The 16571-nt window shown below is 41.0% G+C and overlaps 1 protein-coding gene across 10 annotated transcripts in view; it reads left to right on the forward strand.

Moving 5' to 3' along the window:
* Window positions 1-730: 730 nt before the first annotated feature.
* Window positions 731-16571, forward strand: part of CPT1A (carnitine palmitoyltransferase 1A) — a 47851-nt gene continuing 32010 nt past the window's right edge. The window contains exons 1-7 of one of the 10 annotated variants that reach the window (XM_075047775.1): window positions 732-860; window positions 4827-5013; window positions 7131-7251; window positions 13960-14051; window positions 14178-14330; window positions 15430-15569; window positions 15973-16144. In XM_075047775.1, the coding sequence (XP_074903876.1) occupies window positions 14190-14330; window positions 15430-15569; window positions 15973-16144 (453 nt within the window). In that variant the 5' untranslated portion in view covers window positions 732-860; window positions 4827-5013; window positions 7131-7251; window positions 13960-14051; window positions 14178-14189. Of the gene's footprint in view, window positions 861-1113; window positions 1172-4179; window positions 4328-4826; window positions 5014-7130; window positions 7252-13959; window positions 14052-14177; window positions 14331-15429; window positions 15570-15972; window positions 16145-16571 lie in introns of those variants that run through there. The other 9 variants (XM_075047772.1, XM_075047773.1, XM_075047781.1 and 6 more) reach the window with 9 other exon arrangements.

Raw genomic sequence — 16571 nt, forward strand, 5'->3', positions numbered from 1 at the left:
CCAGAGACCTAACATCACTCTCATTTTCTGCACAGCCTGCTTCTGAAATGGCAAACATCCAGCTAGTTCTCCCAAAAGGAAGGTGCTGTTGCTCCCTGAAAGCTGTTGCTGCTCTTCATCTTCCCTTGGAAACCCCTTCACAGCCCCACCAATGGTGCCGTCCTGCACTTGCTCTAACACCTAACCCTCAAGCTTGCCAGAGTCCAGGAACCTAAAGGACAGCCATTGCCTAGGGCTCCCACACAGAAAGGGCTAGGACAGAAAGCTCTTTGTAGATCTCAATTTTCCTTGGCAGTCCCTTCACAGCACCACCAAAGAGGTCACCCACGCGCCTTGCTTCCCCAGGGTGCACCTTTTCCCCCACACTTTTACACCCCTGGGGCCTCTCCTTGCAGCCCCTGGAGCTTCCTTCCCCGGAACGGCTGCGAGACCACGCGCATTGTGTTTCGCTGTGCCTCCGGCAGTCAGCCTACCGCAACCCCAGGCTCCCGCCCAGTTTCCCCATCATGTCCCGCAGGGCCTCCCTTTGGCCCGGCCCCGGCCCACACGCCAATCACACAGCCCAGCCCAGCCCAGCCCAGCCCAGCCCGCCCCGCCCCGCCCCCGCCTATCGGTGCCCACCTCCCTTCCCGCCTCCGCTCCGTCCACACGGAGGTGCCGCGCCCTGCACCTCCTCCCCTGCCCCGTCCCGGTCCCGCCCACCCTGCCGCCGGCAGCCAATGGGGGAGCGGGCGGTGAGCCCGGCTCTCGCAGGGTGTGTGCGGGAGTGGTTGTCCTCTTGCTCGCGCCGCCGCTCGCTCCAGCCCAGCCCAGCGCGGCCTGACCCGCTGGAGCGCCGGTAACCGCCATTCTCTCAGCAGGTGAGGGGACGCGGGGCGGTCGCCGGCAGCGGGCCCTGGGCAGAGGTGGGGCACAGGTCCTCGATCGCCGGCTTTCCCGGCGCGGCTCGGCTTAGCTCTGCTGCCTGCGGGCGGTGGGCTCCGGCGGTCCCAGGGGAAGGGGTGCGGGGCAGCAACGGGCCGTGTTCCCCTGTGCCCGGCGGATTCACTGCGGGCTGGCGCTCCACCCCTCCACCCCTCCCCCTTGCTCCCCAGCAGCGGCGCGTCCGCAGTGCGCCGCCGTCCGCGCCGGGGCTGAGGGAGGACGAGACCGGGGTCAGGCGGGCGGCTCGGTTGGTTTGTTTTTAGCCTAATTATTATTTTCATTAGGGCGAGCACGAAGTTCTGTGGTAAATGTGCGAGTGCGCCGCGTGCTGTTTCTTGAGCGGGGCTTATCCGTGCTGGAGGAAGGGGTGAAAACGCGGGGAGGGCTGTGGGAGCGGGGCTGCTCCTCGGCGGGTGCGGGAGTGCACTGGAAAGGCAAGGTGTCCTTGGCATCCTGCTCGGGTGTTCCCCTGGCGTGGGGCTTAGTGCGTTACTGCCGCAGATAAGGGAGCGGCGGGGGGAGCGGTGTTACGGAGTTACATGGGGAGATTCACGAAATCTACGCCGAGTGAACACAGACGACGTTGGTGACCCTCAGCCTTCCGCGTTAGAGGAGCTGCTTTGACCCGTTAGCAGGACAAGTTTCAGCTCTGTAGAAGTGTGCACGCGGCTTGGTATCAGTGGTGGGGTTTCAAGTGTGCGTAAACTAAATATCGAAGAAGTGTGTGTGAGAGACTCGTCTATATGCTCGTGTGATTGCAGGCTGTGAAACCTGTAAACCGCAGTCACTGCAAACTGCTTTTGAGATACACACAGACAGAAAATGTTGTATTTTGTTCATGGCATGGCAGGTTTACTGGATGAGAATGCCAATTAGACTTGTTGCCAAAGGTAGATTTAAGATTTTTGCAGCATCTTGGAACTCCATTTTCTTACTTCATTTTCACACAACTTTCATATTTTGCACTATCTTTTCTGGTTTAAACTGAAAAATCAACCTAAAATATGACTTCAGTTACAACCCAGTTCTAACAGATCTATACTAGTGTTGATGGAACTGTAACAGGAAGCACCTTTTCTTTCAAAGAGAAGAGTGCAAAGTAGGATCAAGACAAATATCTCATTCTTCCTTTTATCTGGCAATTTTTCAGCACTTAGAGGACAATCATATTTAAACTCTGCAGTCTAGAGGAGACTACTGTACAGAAAACTACCCTCTTCCTTATCACGTTTGTAGGAGTGTAGCACTGAGAAGATCTAATAATGCCTTCATTCTCCTCTCCTTAAATAATTGTGTTTTCCCAAGTGTCTGACCTCTTCAATTTCCAGATCTACAAGCTCTTTTATGTGTTTTCTGACCATTGTGAATGGATGTTATATAAAAAAAAGTATTGTAGTCTTCAGTGGTAATGAGCAGGTTCTTTTCCTGTTATAAGCATAGCAATATACTGATATAAGCTAATAATTACCAGTTTATAATAGCACAGGTGATATTGTAGGTAAGTATGATGTGGAAGTCCATTTGTTCAGGAAATGTAACTTTACATGATTACATAGGTATTGGGCTCTGTCATAGCTGTGACTTTGTTTGAAAGATGAGTTGATCTGAGGGCTCTTTAAAATTTTGGGGCATTACAGCCTTGATTCAAGAGCTTCTTCCAGGAAGAAAACACTATTTTTGGTTAAAGAAAACTAACATCAAGCAACTGAAGCTTTTTAGCACTGAGGACCAGAACAGAAGCTTTGAAGTTGCACAAGGGAAGCACACCCTTTTTTTCTCCAGGCTTTGAGATATACTTTTCTTTCTCCATCGCTTGCCGTCCTTCTCATGGGAAGCTGTTGTCTGCCGTTGGCAGTGCCTTCATGGCCCGCCTGGAAAAGCCTGGAGCGGTTGGGGGTGCCGGTGGCCCGGCGCCGGGCTGCCCCCCCCCCCCCCCCCCCGTTGGCCTGCGCGGCGCTGCGGCGGCGCGACCTTTCACCCACTTCTCGGGAGTGGTCACGTGAGCAGGCGCGGGGCGGGGCGCCTGGGGCGGGGCCGCGCCCCGCAGAGGCCCTCCGCCCCCCCGTCGAGCGGGAGCCGGCCCGCCAACTCCCTGGGTCCGGTGGTGGAAATCGGGGCGAGAGGACCCGGAGCAAATAAAACCAAACACAAGTTCTGGAGCGATCAGTGATTCCCCCCTCGGCTGGGGGGATGTTTCTGTTCGCAGGGGTAGTTGGAATGTTGAATCCTGAACATGACTGGTTTTGGAAAATCTTGGGTAAAAGGTGGCTTAAGTGAATGCTTGTATTTAAAAACGAAACAAAAAACCAAACTGCAAAACAAACACCCCCCCCAACCCCAAAACTGTATATTTTTTTTGATAGTCCAAAACCACTGTCTTTGTCCTGCAGCATGCTATATCATAGTCCTGAACTCCACATGTTCAGAAAAAGAAGATCTAAATGACTGAAAAGCACCCCTCTTTTTCCAATTCTGGATTAACTTTAATAGAATGGTCAATTTAAATATTTGTAAAATGTTTGGAGCTGGTTCTTCAGTCTTTGAGCCTTATACAGGCTGAAAGACCGAACTCGGGTTTTTCAGCCTTGTACAGTAAATGATCATTGAACTACTGTGAAAGCAATCCATTCAAATTTGCCTTTGGTCACCAATCATTGTTGTCCATCTTCCAGGATCTCCGAAGTCCTAAAATGTGACTTCTTACATATCTCGTAAAAGTCCCGCCACTCCAGAAATATTTGTTGTTATAGAGAAGATAATAATTCTTCTTTACTGCATGAGCACAGAAGCTCATTAGTGCAAAGGGAGAGAGAAGGGATAAAACTCATATAATCTAAATGCCAAGGTGTGTCCTTTATAGCAGTATTAAAAAGAAATACCCAGATCTAGAGCCTAGGTTTTGGGGTGGGGTGGGGGAGGTTTCTGCATGGTATAACTGTGCAGTGTTTTAGTTTTGTATGCATATCTCTCACTCTGCAAGTTTATTCTGAATTTCTAGAAGGTCAGGGGAGGTAGCTTGCTGGGATGTGTACAATATAACATGTATTGCAATAGAGACTAGAATAATCTAAAAGGTCTAGGAACAGTATAGTATATCCTACTCCGTATAGGGGACAAAAATGTAAATAATATGACAATTGTAAAAGTTTCTGTTTTGATTACAGTTGTGGAGCATGTCAGTGTTTTGGTTTTGGGTTGGGTTTGTGGTTTTTTTTGTTTTGGTTGAACTGTACAGTTTGGAACTATCTTTTACAGGAGCATGCTATTTGGGAAGAAGAGAGAGGCCATATGATCCAGAAACTGTAGGGATTAATATTCCTTAGTGTTAGCCTAGTAATTGGCATATTGTCTGCTATAGCCAGTCTCTTCTACTTCTTTGCCTGACTGTCTCCGGTTTGATCAGGTGAGAAGACAATTTACTATCTGTGGCTTTTCTCCTGGAAGTGCCAGTGAAAATGGTCTGTTCTGTGAGTGTCTCTCCAAGAAGTCTTGATGGTATCTGTGTTGACTGTAATGGGAGTTTAAAGCCTGCAGGCAAATGCTTGGATATCTTAAACTGAAAGCTGAAACTAACATTGGAGTCTAGCCCCTGAGATCACCTTGCTTATGGCATTAGCTAGTGATCACTAGTTTGAGCCCTCAGAAATGACTGGCTGGGTAGCAGATGAACTTTCTTTCACTCCACAATTCCTCACCATCTCAGACCTTTTAAATGAAGACAGATCGATCAGATAATACATTCATCCAGTGTAATGGAAAACAGTGTTTCTCCTGCTTGTGACTCTTCTCTCCATTTCCATCACTTTTTCTAAAATGGTTCCAGTCTGATTCAGTCCTTCTGAGTGGTTGAAAGCTGTGTGTGAATCAAAGCTCAAACTGTTTTTCTTGACTTCCTATTTCAGAGCTACAACTGACTGTTTGCCATTGCTGTAGTCTAATGTCTATTAGGAGATAGCAGCATTGGGATGAATCTGCCTCTCAGTGTGTCCTAACCTATTCAAGATCTCAGCTGCAGTAAGCTTGCGGGACAGAAGATTTCTGTGTGACAAATAGATCTCAAGTCCACTTTTAAGGAAAACAGCTGTTCAGGTATGTTTACGTTTCATTCATTGGTCTGTTATTATCTCTTCCCTTCCATATATGCCCATTGCTCCAGTTTACCACTTGGGAAGGGAATAAAGAAATTGGCCCAAGATTCCAAAGGAGATGCCTGCAGAAGCTAGCTAATATTCACCCACAGGTGATCTTGGAAAACTGCTGAGGGTGGGACACAACCTGATAGGTTTGTCAGTGGGACAGCAAGTTACTGCAAACTCCTTAGCTGTTCTGATTTCAAACTGTCTGCTGTGGGTAAGGTTTGCAGTAGGTCCCAGCATTGCTGTACCTTGGCAAATAGATGTATTCAGTTCTCCATCTTAGCTTGAACCACAGCATTTGTTCATTTTTTAGATGTGAGAAATCCTTTAAGATATTTGCAATTCCAAGGGGCCACAGCTGTCAGCTGTATGTGAGGTGGAAAGGATTGGAGCCAATCATTAGCAATAACCAAAGATGAGAACTTGAAATTTACATGTCAGATGATGGTGGTTGGAGAAGTCTCTTTCCAAGTCACTTTAGCCACTTCAGTCATGGCATAGTAATTTTACTTTGGAGACCCTATGAGAGAGATCTGCTGCATAAACAGCAGATTCAGCTTTTAGGAGGCTTAAACTGGTTTTAGCATATATCAGTCACAACTAAAGTGGCATGAGAGAACCTGTCAGTTTAACTTTGTTTTTGTCAGATCAAATGATAATTGATTGAATGCTATGTTAATTCAAGTTTTAAAGCAGAGTGATTCTTTGATTTCTGTTTTATTTCTATGCCATAGTCATTAGGTTCACCTGAGAATCCCTGTTGAGTGAATTTAATCCACATGACTATTGCACAGAAATTATTTGGCTTCACTCCTCAGATTTCTTTTAATGATATTGTGTCTATAGAATAAGATTGGTCATTGTAAGGTGGGTGAGTTATTGGTAAGACTTGAGAGCAGCAAGTATCAGTGTCTTTTTATATGCTGAAGCATGGTTAGATATTATTGAAGGCTAGTATGTAAGGAAGCTATTTAGAAATAGATATTCTCAAGTGAGTAACAGTATCTGATTAATCTTTATAGTAAGTTCAGAAGTCAGTGCCTTGTGGAATATCACACAAACTATGAATAAGCTCTCTACTCTTTCTTAGGCTTTGGTATCTTGTTACCTTTTTGCAGAAGCATAGTATACACTGCAAGAAAGTGGTGTTAGCTGATAGAATATCCAATAAACAGATACAAAAGAGACAAGACCATCTCTTTTGTCGTATGTTTAAATGTTTGATCTGTATATTTTATACTGTTTACTGAAGATTTTATAGGTCAAAACCTGAATTTCCTTTGAAAGACATAAACCCCTAGACAACTTTCATCTTTGGATTTCTGTTAAACTACTTTTTGTTTAGTTTTAGTTTTAACTTTGTTCAACTGTTCATCAAAGGAGCACCAGATGCACGTGAGTAAAAGCATTTTTGGCATCCTTCTGGCATTCTCTGGTTTGCTGCCTTACTTGATCGACCCTCTAGCATTAGGGCAGAATTTTCGTATTTATGTCAGATAGTGGCGGGGAGGTAGTCACTCACATAGGAGCAGATGGGACCTTGAGTTACTGAGTCAGCGCTGGATGCTGCTATACAGGATATACTTTAGTGTCTGAAACTACTGCATTTACAGCAAACTCCGTGAAAACACTTTACTGAAGTCACGTGGTTTTTATTATTGATAATACAGGCTTTCTTTACCTGATAGGAACAGTCAATGTTTCCTGTAGATAGGTATATACATGTAACACTAAATTCCAAGGGTTTATTTTTTATTAGAAGTTTGTACTGTTTCCCACTGTATCACTGCAGTATACATGACACTTAAGGTCAGCTCCAGAAATCTACCTGCTGCCTTAAGACTAGCAGACTCTTACTGGACAATATAGTGGTGTTTAAAATACCAACATACATTTAAAAACCTTTTATAATGACACACTGGTGCTTTTTAGTGAGGGCAAAGTTACTGGAATAATGTTGAAAAATTCAGATGAATCATTGTCTTAAAAGTTCATGCAAAATCTCTGTAAAAATTCTACTGCAAAATCCAGCTTCTTTTATCCTCCAAACTAATAGTACATTTTTGTCAGTTGCAGAAAACTCGCTCTTTTTGAATGTTTGACTGTTACTACCAATTTGACTTCCAAGGCTTGCTGTTCCTTTAAAGCAATTGAAGCACAGGATTTCCTGTTCAGGCCTTAGTGTTCTAAAGTAAGTTTATTCTTTGAAGCAGATCTATTATGAACTCCTGCATTAAATTTCTTAAAGCATCTCTGCTAGCTATACAGTTTACACTGTATAAAAAAAATAGGATTGATGCTTCAAGCCCTTAATCCTCTTAGTGGCTCTTCACTGGACTCCCTCCAGTAGTTTCATTTCTCCCTTTCCCTGGGGAGCCCAGAACTGGACATGGTATTCAAGATGGGGCCTCACCAATGCTGAGTGGAAGGGAAGAGTCACTTCCCTCAACCTGGTGGCAACACTCCTCCTCATGCACCCCAGGATTCTGTTAGCTGCCTTTGCTGCAAAGGCACCTTGCTGGCTTGTGTGCAAGTTGCTGCAAAGTTACTTTCCAGCCAGTTGGTCTCCAGCGTGTACTAGTGTATGGAGTTACTCCTCCCTAGGTGCAGGACTTTGCACCTCTCTGTTGAATGTGTTAAGGTTTCAGCCTGCCCACTTCTCCAGCCTGTTGAGGTCCATCTGGATGGCAGTGAAATCCCCTGGTCTATCAGCCACTACTCCCAGTTTCAGTCCCTGTACTTGTAAATCTATATGCAGTTTGGTTCCTTTTTTCCTCTGTGTTTTGCTGTCTTCAATCATTTAAATAGGGTTTGACAGCTACTACTTTTGCATGAAACATCTGGAAGGGTGTCAAACTGATAGACTTCAGAACCTCTGCAGAATTCAGACAGGTGAAGACATACTTGATGAATGTTACAAAGACAACTACACTTACAAAAAATTTTGGGAAGACTCTAGCCCTTTACATTTGTCTAAGAAGAGATCCTGCTGCTTGATACAAGTATTTGATACACTTTTTGGTGTTTGCATGAGTCTTTTCGAACAAAACCAAAAAGCTCAAGCAACCCTGATTATCTGTAGATTGCATCCATTTCTGAGATGGCTGTATAGATTAATGTTGCCATTAAGCTGTAGTTGGTGGCAAAGTGTGGAAGTAAACTAACATGGTAGCAAGTTATTTTAGGATGTTGGCACTAGCTTTGTTGTGCTTCACTACATATCATTTCATTGCAAGCACACTATCTAGGCAAAGTCAGCTACCATAGGGCAGTCTGAATTATGTTGTGTAGGTGGTACTAAAGGCTTGGACTGACAGGAGCATCAATAACAGAAATTGGAAAAGAAATTTGGAATAATGCATGAGGAGACTTGGATGGGCATCTTGGTGTTTGGAATTCTCTTGCTTTTAGTTTAGTATCTGGTATGAAATCAACAGATTTGAGCATAAACAATTATTGATTTGTGTAAAACAAAATGCATTCATAGTTTTGGCTTTCTAGGAGAGCAGAAAATGCAAATTTCTGTAGTAATAGCTTAAACAGGTGAGAGAAAATACTTAATCACTGTCTCAGCACAAACACAGCGCAGGTGTTCTGTGTTTTAATACTGGCTCTGATTTCCTCAAGTTTGTCCTCAGTGATCTATCCTAAAGTGTCAAAATACCTTAACAAATGAACATAGAAATGAAACTTCTTGGATGTCTGTTTTCTTCCAAGGGCTGTAGCAAGCTCATTTCCTGAAGGGAGATCTGATGTTTGGACAATAAAATACTGGATAAAACTTCTTCAATGTTTTCAATATTTAAACAAGTTTCAGAGTTGAAGTCTTTTAAGAGAACTTGTGGGAGCTCCAGAATTTTTTTCCTGTTTTGTGTGGCTGCTTGTAACATTCAAACAGTAACTCTTATTGCTTTGCATGTTGATAGAAATGGAATTCCTTCCTCCTGCCTTTTCTTTTTGAAATAAACTGTTTGGGGGACAAAGACATGGGGGCACTTGCTTGGTTTCCCAAGACCTTCTGAGTTCAAGGTGTCTAGTTTTAAATGGAAATCTTAATATAGTTCTATGTATGTTTCCTAATTAAAATTGGGTATAGTGTACTTTCAATTAATACCTCTCTCCACTTCCCATCTTGAAAACTTCCTTAAACAATGTAATTGTAAATGAATTAGTATCACTCTTTTCTCCTCACCAGTCTCTATTATTCCTATTTGAAACTTAAGTGCTAAGCTAAATTTTGAAGCTGTAAGTTTATTTTAAGAAAGTAGTGAAAAATTCTTCAAGGTCAGGCTTCTGGGTTTGATGTGGTTGGTTTTTTTTTTACTTTTAAGCTTGCTGGTAGGAACTTGGCAGGAGTCAGAAGACACTACCTGTGTGATAAGATGCATCTCATTGTTTTATTGGTAGTACCTTGCATCTGTGTGAAATTATAAGGGCTTCTAGGTGCTTCTGAATTCAGAACTGCCATCATACTTCAAGATGCAGCATATTTTAGCTTTTAGCACAGGGACAATGTAAATCTGCCCACCATCTGTGAACAGCCTGTGGTTTGGGTGCCGAAGATGTCTATGTGATAACAGTATGAAACCTGTGCGGGGTGGTATGTAGCAGTGTTCTTCGAGAAATTGTATGCAGCAGTCACTGCTTTTCTAAGAAAACTGTCAACCTTTGATCATCAAAGTAGAATAATTGGAGATAATTGTTTTGTGAGCTTAGTTTGGTTACTACACAGGTGTATGCCCTGTAACTAAAAGCTAATCTATAAATAAATGTCAAAAATCTGTGAGGAGAGCCTCAAACTAAATTGTTGAAGTAGCTTACAAGTGAGAGTCATAGAATTAAGTCTTTCAGCAAGGTTTTAGCTATTCTGGGTAATGTCTGGGAAGCAAGTAGCTAAGATGAGCTCTGAGGTAACAGGTGACATGGATATCCCCTTAAAGCAGAGGAGTTGCTTTTTTTGAGGTAGAGGTGGTGACTTTACTTTTTTTAGCACTATCATTTTATCCATATAAAGCTTCTGAAATCTACAGAAGCATTTCCAAATATAACTGCTTCAGGAATTAATACCTTGTTTTGTGCAATGTAGTGTAATACATTTAACTTTAGTATCATGGCTTAGTGCTTTTTAAGAGGCACATGGTAATTCTTTCACTGTCTTTTAGACACTGTGTTCTGTGTTAAGTGCTTCATATAGACATTACCAACCACAAGTGACTTCTTGCGTGCATGACTAAATGGAAGCATCCTGCACATGGGATCTCTTTTAGCTTCAGATTTTCCAGAGCTGAGGCTGTTATCTCCTTCTGTGGCTGTAGGAAGGTGTAAGCTGTCATACAGAGTTGACTGTTCAGCATCTGCAACCTGAAGTCATAAGTCTGTGAGTTGAACCTCCATCTTCGTAGTGTAAATATCCTGAAAATGCAAAAAGAATGGTCTGAGGAGGCTTTGTGCATAGTAGGCATAGCAGCATAGACCTGATGGTCTGAAAAACTATCAGAGCTGAGGTCTTCTGGTGTGTTTTCTTGATTTGAAAGTGACATCCAATCTAGCAGTACTTGTTTATAACAATGGAAAAAAAAAACCCTGTGGTTAAGTTTTGATTGGCTTAAGCAGAGATCTGAAAAGGGAAGAGGAGAAACATCTGCAGCTGCTGCAGCATGTTTGAATTGAAGTAAAACCAGAAAAGAGCAAGGAACAGGCAGCTTTCTCCTTTAAAAGGAAAAAAAAAAAAAAAAGAAACCAAGCTTTAAGGGGCAAGTATGTTTTTTAAGATACATTAATATTATGAAAGAACATTGAAAGGAATGAAAATAGCCATTTCAGATTACTTTTAGAAATTATTATGCTTTTTTTTCCCCTTTAACTAAGACCTGGCGAAACCGCTAAGAAAGTCAAAAGCTTTTGTTTATGGCTCTCTGTTGGGAATGAGTTTAATTAGTATATGCTGTACAGAAATATTTTGCTGACCAAAATGCCTGAAGTTAGAAGAAGTTACTGTTTCAGTGTTAGCTGGCCGATTGATGTGGGTGCTGCCTTACTCACATTGGCAAGTCAAGTTTATAAGTCTAACTCGTGCTCCTCTGGCCTGTGCCCTTTTACCTACTTTGCTAGCAAGCACGTGACAGCAGAGGAATGCAAAGGAGAGGAAGTGTACAGCAGCTTATGATTAAATTTTGCTTTAAGGAGGAAAATAAGTGTTCAAAGAAAGGAACTTCAGGAAGTCTTTAGTGTTCAGCTATCATAATTCAGAACAGTCTTAAAGGCTTACATTTTTCTTAACTAAAAGAAAAGGATATGAAAAGAAACAAGCCATTTGATTGTTTCACATCTTAGGGTCAAGTAATACAGTCCAAGAACTAGACTTGTCTTTGTTTTCAGGGCTTGTTTACTTGATTCAGGGTTAATTCTTGCTGAAATAATATTTCTTTGTTTGGCAATAAGGAATATTTTCCTTATTGAAGCTTATTTAATTTTATGATCATGCTAAGTTTTAATTCATTAAAATAGCAGGTTGACTGTTTATGATTAATGCTATTTATAATCTTTTTCTGCCTTGGACAGTAGAAATGCATATGCCTAAAAAGGGAAGGGTTCCCGAAATTCTTCCTCTTCAGAAACAGAGAGGAGGATAGTTACAAATTCCCAGGCTGAGAAGTCACGGGGGAGTTGAGGGGTAATAGAAACTAGTTGATCTGGTACTTAAGGCACTGACATTCCAGAATACAAAGTTCCATGAGTGAACTGGAGAACCTGTTGGCCCTTCTTGAGACAAATCCAGGTGCCTGATTCTCCGTATGGGGGTATGGTTGATTTTGTTGTGGGTTTTTTTCCATCCTAGTCTTAGTAGTACTGCTAAACATATGATGAATTCTTAGAGTACTTTCCCCTTTTGCAAACCATGTTAAGTCCAGGGTATACCATGTATTACTGCTGCCTGTCTTCTTTTATTGCTGTCTTGCAGTGTTGGTCTCAATGTTGAACTGGTGATGCACAATTTAAATGAATGAATGGACAGATGACTTTGGCTTCCTGATACTTGTCTGCAGCAAGGCCCCTATGAATAAGCAGTTGTTAGTGATATAGTCATTAAGTACTACAAATTGCAGTTGTTACTAGGGCATACAGGGCTTGTCTTAAAGGTTTTGAAACTGGTGTTCAAAGCTGATTTGGTTTCTTTGTTGTCCTAATCAGACACAGTACATGCATAGATCAAATTGCATGCCATCTGTGATATTGTGAGCTTCAGCTACCCTTCTGGAAGCGCAGAAGCCTGGTTCACCCAGGACTCAGCCTCTAGAACTTGAGCAGTGGCTGATGGATTTTGAAGATCTGTGAATTACCATCAGCCACTGTAGCAATAGTTGTATTGCAGAGGTTGATCATTGCAGGCTAGTCTGGGGATAGGCCCTTTAAGTATTTCAAACAGCCACTACCTACTGGTCAGCAACCTTACTAAATGCTTCGCAACAGCACTTATCTTGTTCATCTCTGCCTAATGCTCCTTCTCCTCCTATACTGTGTATTTATTTCCTAAGCCTACTATTACTGCAGCATTCCCAATACTTACATTCCCTAGTTGTCTGCTCATATACCTTTGCACTCCTTCTCTGTGCTCCAGATGACTTTGACATAATAGAATATTTACAGACTAGAGGAGGAGCACTAGAGTCATAATAAAATGCTTTTGAAGTGCCCAGCTAAACTGCAGTGGTTAGTTAACCCTCAAAAGCTGTTCAACAGGGCATAAATGTCTACCAGAATTTAATTATAAAGTCTAAGCTTCAGGTTTGCAAAAGAAATGTAAATTTCAGCCTTTTGGGTTCAAAAGTCATGAAGTAGTTGTACTTTCTTTTGGTTTTGCTTAAATAGAAATGCCAGTGCCACTTGCCCTTGAATCCTGACCTACAGGTGGGGTTATGGATTCTTCTGCCTTTTTGCCATGCTTCTAAGAGGATGTTGTTTTTAGGATTATGCACAGAAGTTTTGGTAAGCTAATAAAAGAATGTGGACAAAAGACTTTGGAATCACGATGGTCTCCTCAGGAATATGTAGTTTGCACCATTTCAGTGTTATACCTAGAGCCTGTCTGCAAAAATCTATGTTCTTATTGTAAGTGCTTGAACAACATTAGTGTGAATTAATGATGAGTAGGGGTAATTTCCAGGATATTTATGTAGAAATGCTGGTTACAGAAGGAAAGAAGCTATGAAGATGAGCTGATAAATAAGAGCATACAGTTCAATTTGAATTGGCTTTATCCTCAGACAGAGTTGAGACATAAATATGTAGACAGAATCACAGTTGTATTTCTGTTTTAACCTCCAGTGGTTTTTATTTGAGCCTGTTATGCCTGCCCATTATTATGGTCTTTTGTCAATATTAGCACCGTTGTTGATATTTGTTTGGGTAGTTAAACTGAGCTGCAGTTCAATTAAATTTCCTCTCAATTTCAGATTTGTTTATGTGAAGGTAATTTTTCTGACAGTTGTGATTTGGTTTCCTCAACTCTGCATAGTTTTGATTTTGCCGTTATTTGTCAGCCAGACCTCAGAGCTGCAGGGGCTATAGTGTCTTATTGCTGTGACTAATCAGCTTGAAATTGAGATATGAAAAAAACTTCAGAGGAAGATATGGCCAGAAGCAGCTTTGATTTGCTAGTTGAGGTGAAGGCTTTAAATACCTTTTGTTTTAAAATGATGAAAAAAAAAATTTCTGAATCTCCTTTATCATTACAGCGTTAGATGCTATGTACCCACAATGTGCTTTTTCTAAATATTATGGCTGTAATATTCTGCTCTGCTCTGAATTTTTATATATTGCATGTATTCACGATATTCACCTTGCTGCAATCCTGCCAAAAGGCCTAAGTTACATGAGAGTGTTTTGCTTCCATTTTCAGCTGTTGTGGTTAGAAGAGGTACCTTAATTAACATACTGGACGCTCAGACTGAAGTGCAAGCATAGCCTGTAAAGAAGAGGCAACTACTGTATGTAAGTTTGGCATACTTTGAAATATTTCCCAAAATTACTGTGTAGAAGATATCTTACTAGAAATGGACTAGCTCCTAGTTCCTTTGAACAAAAAGGAAATAATTTTTTAACTTTGCTTTTTGACAGAACTCTCTGAAAATGGCAGAAGCTCATCAAGCAGTAGCTTTTCAATTTACAGTAACTCCAGATGGGATTGACCTGCGAATGAGCCATGAGGCACTCAAACAAATTTACCTATCTGGTGTTCATTCATGGAAGAAAAAGTTCATCAGATTCAAGGTATTTTAAATGTGTCATGTCCACCAAGCTTGAGGGTTATTTAATGTTTTATAGATTTATTGAAGTTTTGTTTAGGCAAAACTTAATTTTTTTGCCTTTGTGCAAATAAAGCTCCTTATTGTGAAAGGCTTGTATGGATTTTAGTTAAGACAAGGGATACTGAGGAAGGTAGCACTGGGTGATGCTGTGAAGACTGGAAGGTACATCTTCTTGATTTATTCTATGGAAGCAAGATGAAACAGATGTAGAAATTAACAATAGCTTTAATTTACTTCATTCTCTTCATAATACATCATGTAATTATGTAATTTTTTAGCACATCAGAAATATAACTAGTTGTACCTCTAAGTAATATGACACTAAAAATTACAAGACTACACTCTTGATTTTACGTATTCTTTGCCAGAATTAAGTTTTCAAATTAAGGACAATGTTTGCTGTTTTCAAAAAGTTACCTGAATACCTATCTTGTACAAGTTATGCTAAGTAGTAATGTTTCTGATGAGGTATTTGTTTATAGATTGTTGTGAATTTATTGTTCATTGGATCATAAATGGTATCTATTTTATTAGTACCAAACTAGATAAGCTACAGGCTATCTTCAACATCTCTTTTAAAAACATTTTTTTAACAGTAGTCTTAATAAAATCTTCTCATAAAGCTATGAGGACAGTTTAAATGATATAAAAAAACCCTTGATTCTGGTTTCCAGTGTCTTGTTCTGTGAAATATTTTTGCCATGTATTCTTTTAGAGAGGCCTAACTCAGTGTAAGTGGAAATTCCTGAAGTGTCATTTGTTCCAAAGTTGTTTTCTCCTTCCAGTATTTTTGTAAGACTTGCAGCAGCATCAGTGTTGTCTACAAAAGAACTTAAAAGTTCCTTTAATTCTTGATATCATTGTGACAATTTTCTGTAGCAGTCAAATTTAAACTAAATCCATTCCCTACTCCTGAGTTGAGCATACATAAGAAAATGTTGGATAATCTTAACTACTTTTTAAAAACTAAATGACTTAAATGTGTTGTTTTTCATTGCTTTTCATGGTATGAAGTCAGCCACTTTAGTATGAAAAAATTATGTGAAGGCTTTTCTTTCCAGAATGGAATTATCACTGGCGTTTATCCTGCTAGCCCATCTAGCTGGCTTATTGTAGTTGTGGGTGTGATGTCGACAATGTATGCCAAAATTGATCCTTCTTTAGGAATAATAGCTAAAATCAACCGAACACTTGATACAACGTAAGTAGACTGAAAAGTTACTGTTCCTCTAAAGGAAATCAGTTTTATTTGTAGCTACTCTTCAAGCTAATCCTGTTAAAGTATATCAGTTTTTGAACAGTGTTTTTGTGACAGAGTAAGCCCCATAAGCAGATGTATGAGGGTATGAAATAGGTAAGTTGCTATACCAGTATTACTACATTGTTGTCTGAGTATTTGGGAAGCACATTTGGCAACTTCTGTGGCCTTTGATCTTGCTGCATGAAAGGCTTTTTGGAAAGGAGTTTATGAAAAAGAGCTGAAGAGGCATGAAGCTTGTGTAATGCTTGCCTATAGTACCATTAGACTTAGGTTTGCAATATTAGGTTCTGTTTAGAACTTAAACTGACATTAACTTACACATGCTGGCTTTTGTTTTAAATAGTGGCTATATGTCAAACCAAACACAGAACATCGTGAGTGGAATACTTTTTGGCACAGGGCTTTGGGTTGCCCTTATCATCACAATGCGCTACTCTCTAAAAATGCTGCTTTCCTATCATGGTTGGATGTTCGCTGAACATGGCAAACTTTCTGCAGGCACCAAGTTTTGGATGGTAAGGATATATTGTCTTTCTGTTTCATCTTATCTTCTATCTGATCTGTATTCAAAGCCCTAAAAGAGAAAATTTTGCAGGTTTTTCCTTGCTCGTCTTTTCTGTGTCATGGGACAGGAGGCTGTTAGGTAGATATTTCTACTAATTACTGTCATCCTTCTGACGCTATAATTAAACTATTCAGGATGGCCTTGTAGAAGGAACAGTAAATGCTTCAAGAATAAGTTCTAAATTTGCCAACGCCTTGGCACTGTGTAACTCAAATATCTACTTTTTCTTGATGTGCAAGTACAGCTTAAAGAACTTGGGCTGCAACACCAAAGAATCTTGTACTCCCCAGAAAGTGCTACTCTAATTCTTTTGGTGAAATGTTAAGACTTCTAGTCATCCATTCTAAAATTAATCTTAAGCTTGAAGAAAATAATAT

This window comes from Buteo buteo, chromosome 16 (genome assembly GCF_964188355.1).
Source record: "Buteo buteo chromosome 16, bButBut1.hap1.1, whole genome shotgun sequence".
In the NCBI taxonomy this organism is placed as follows: Eukaryota; Metazoa; Chordata; class Aves; order Accipitriformes; family Accipitridae; genus Buteo; species Buteo buteo.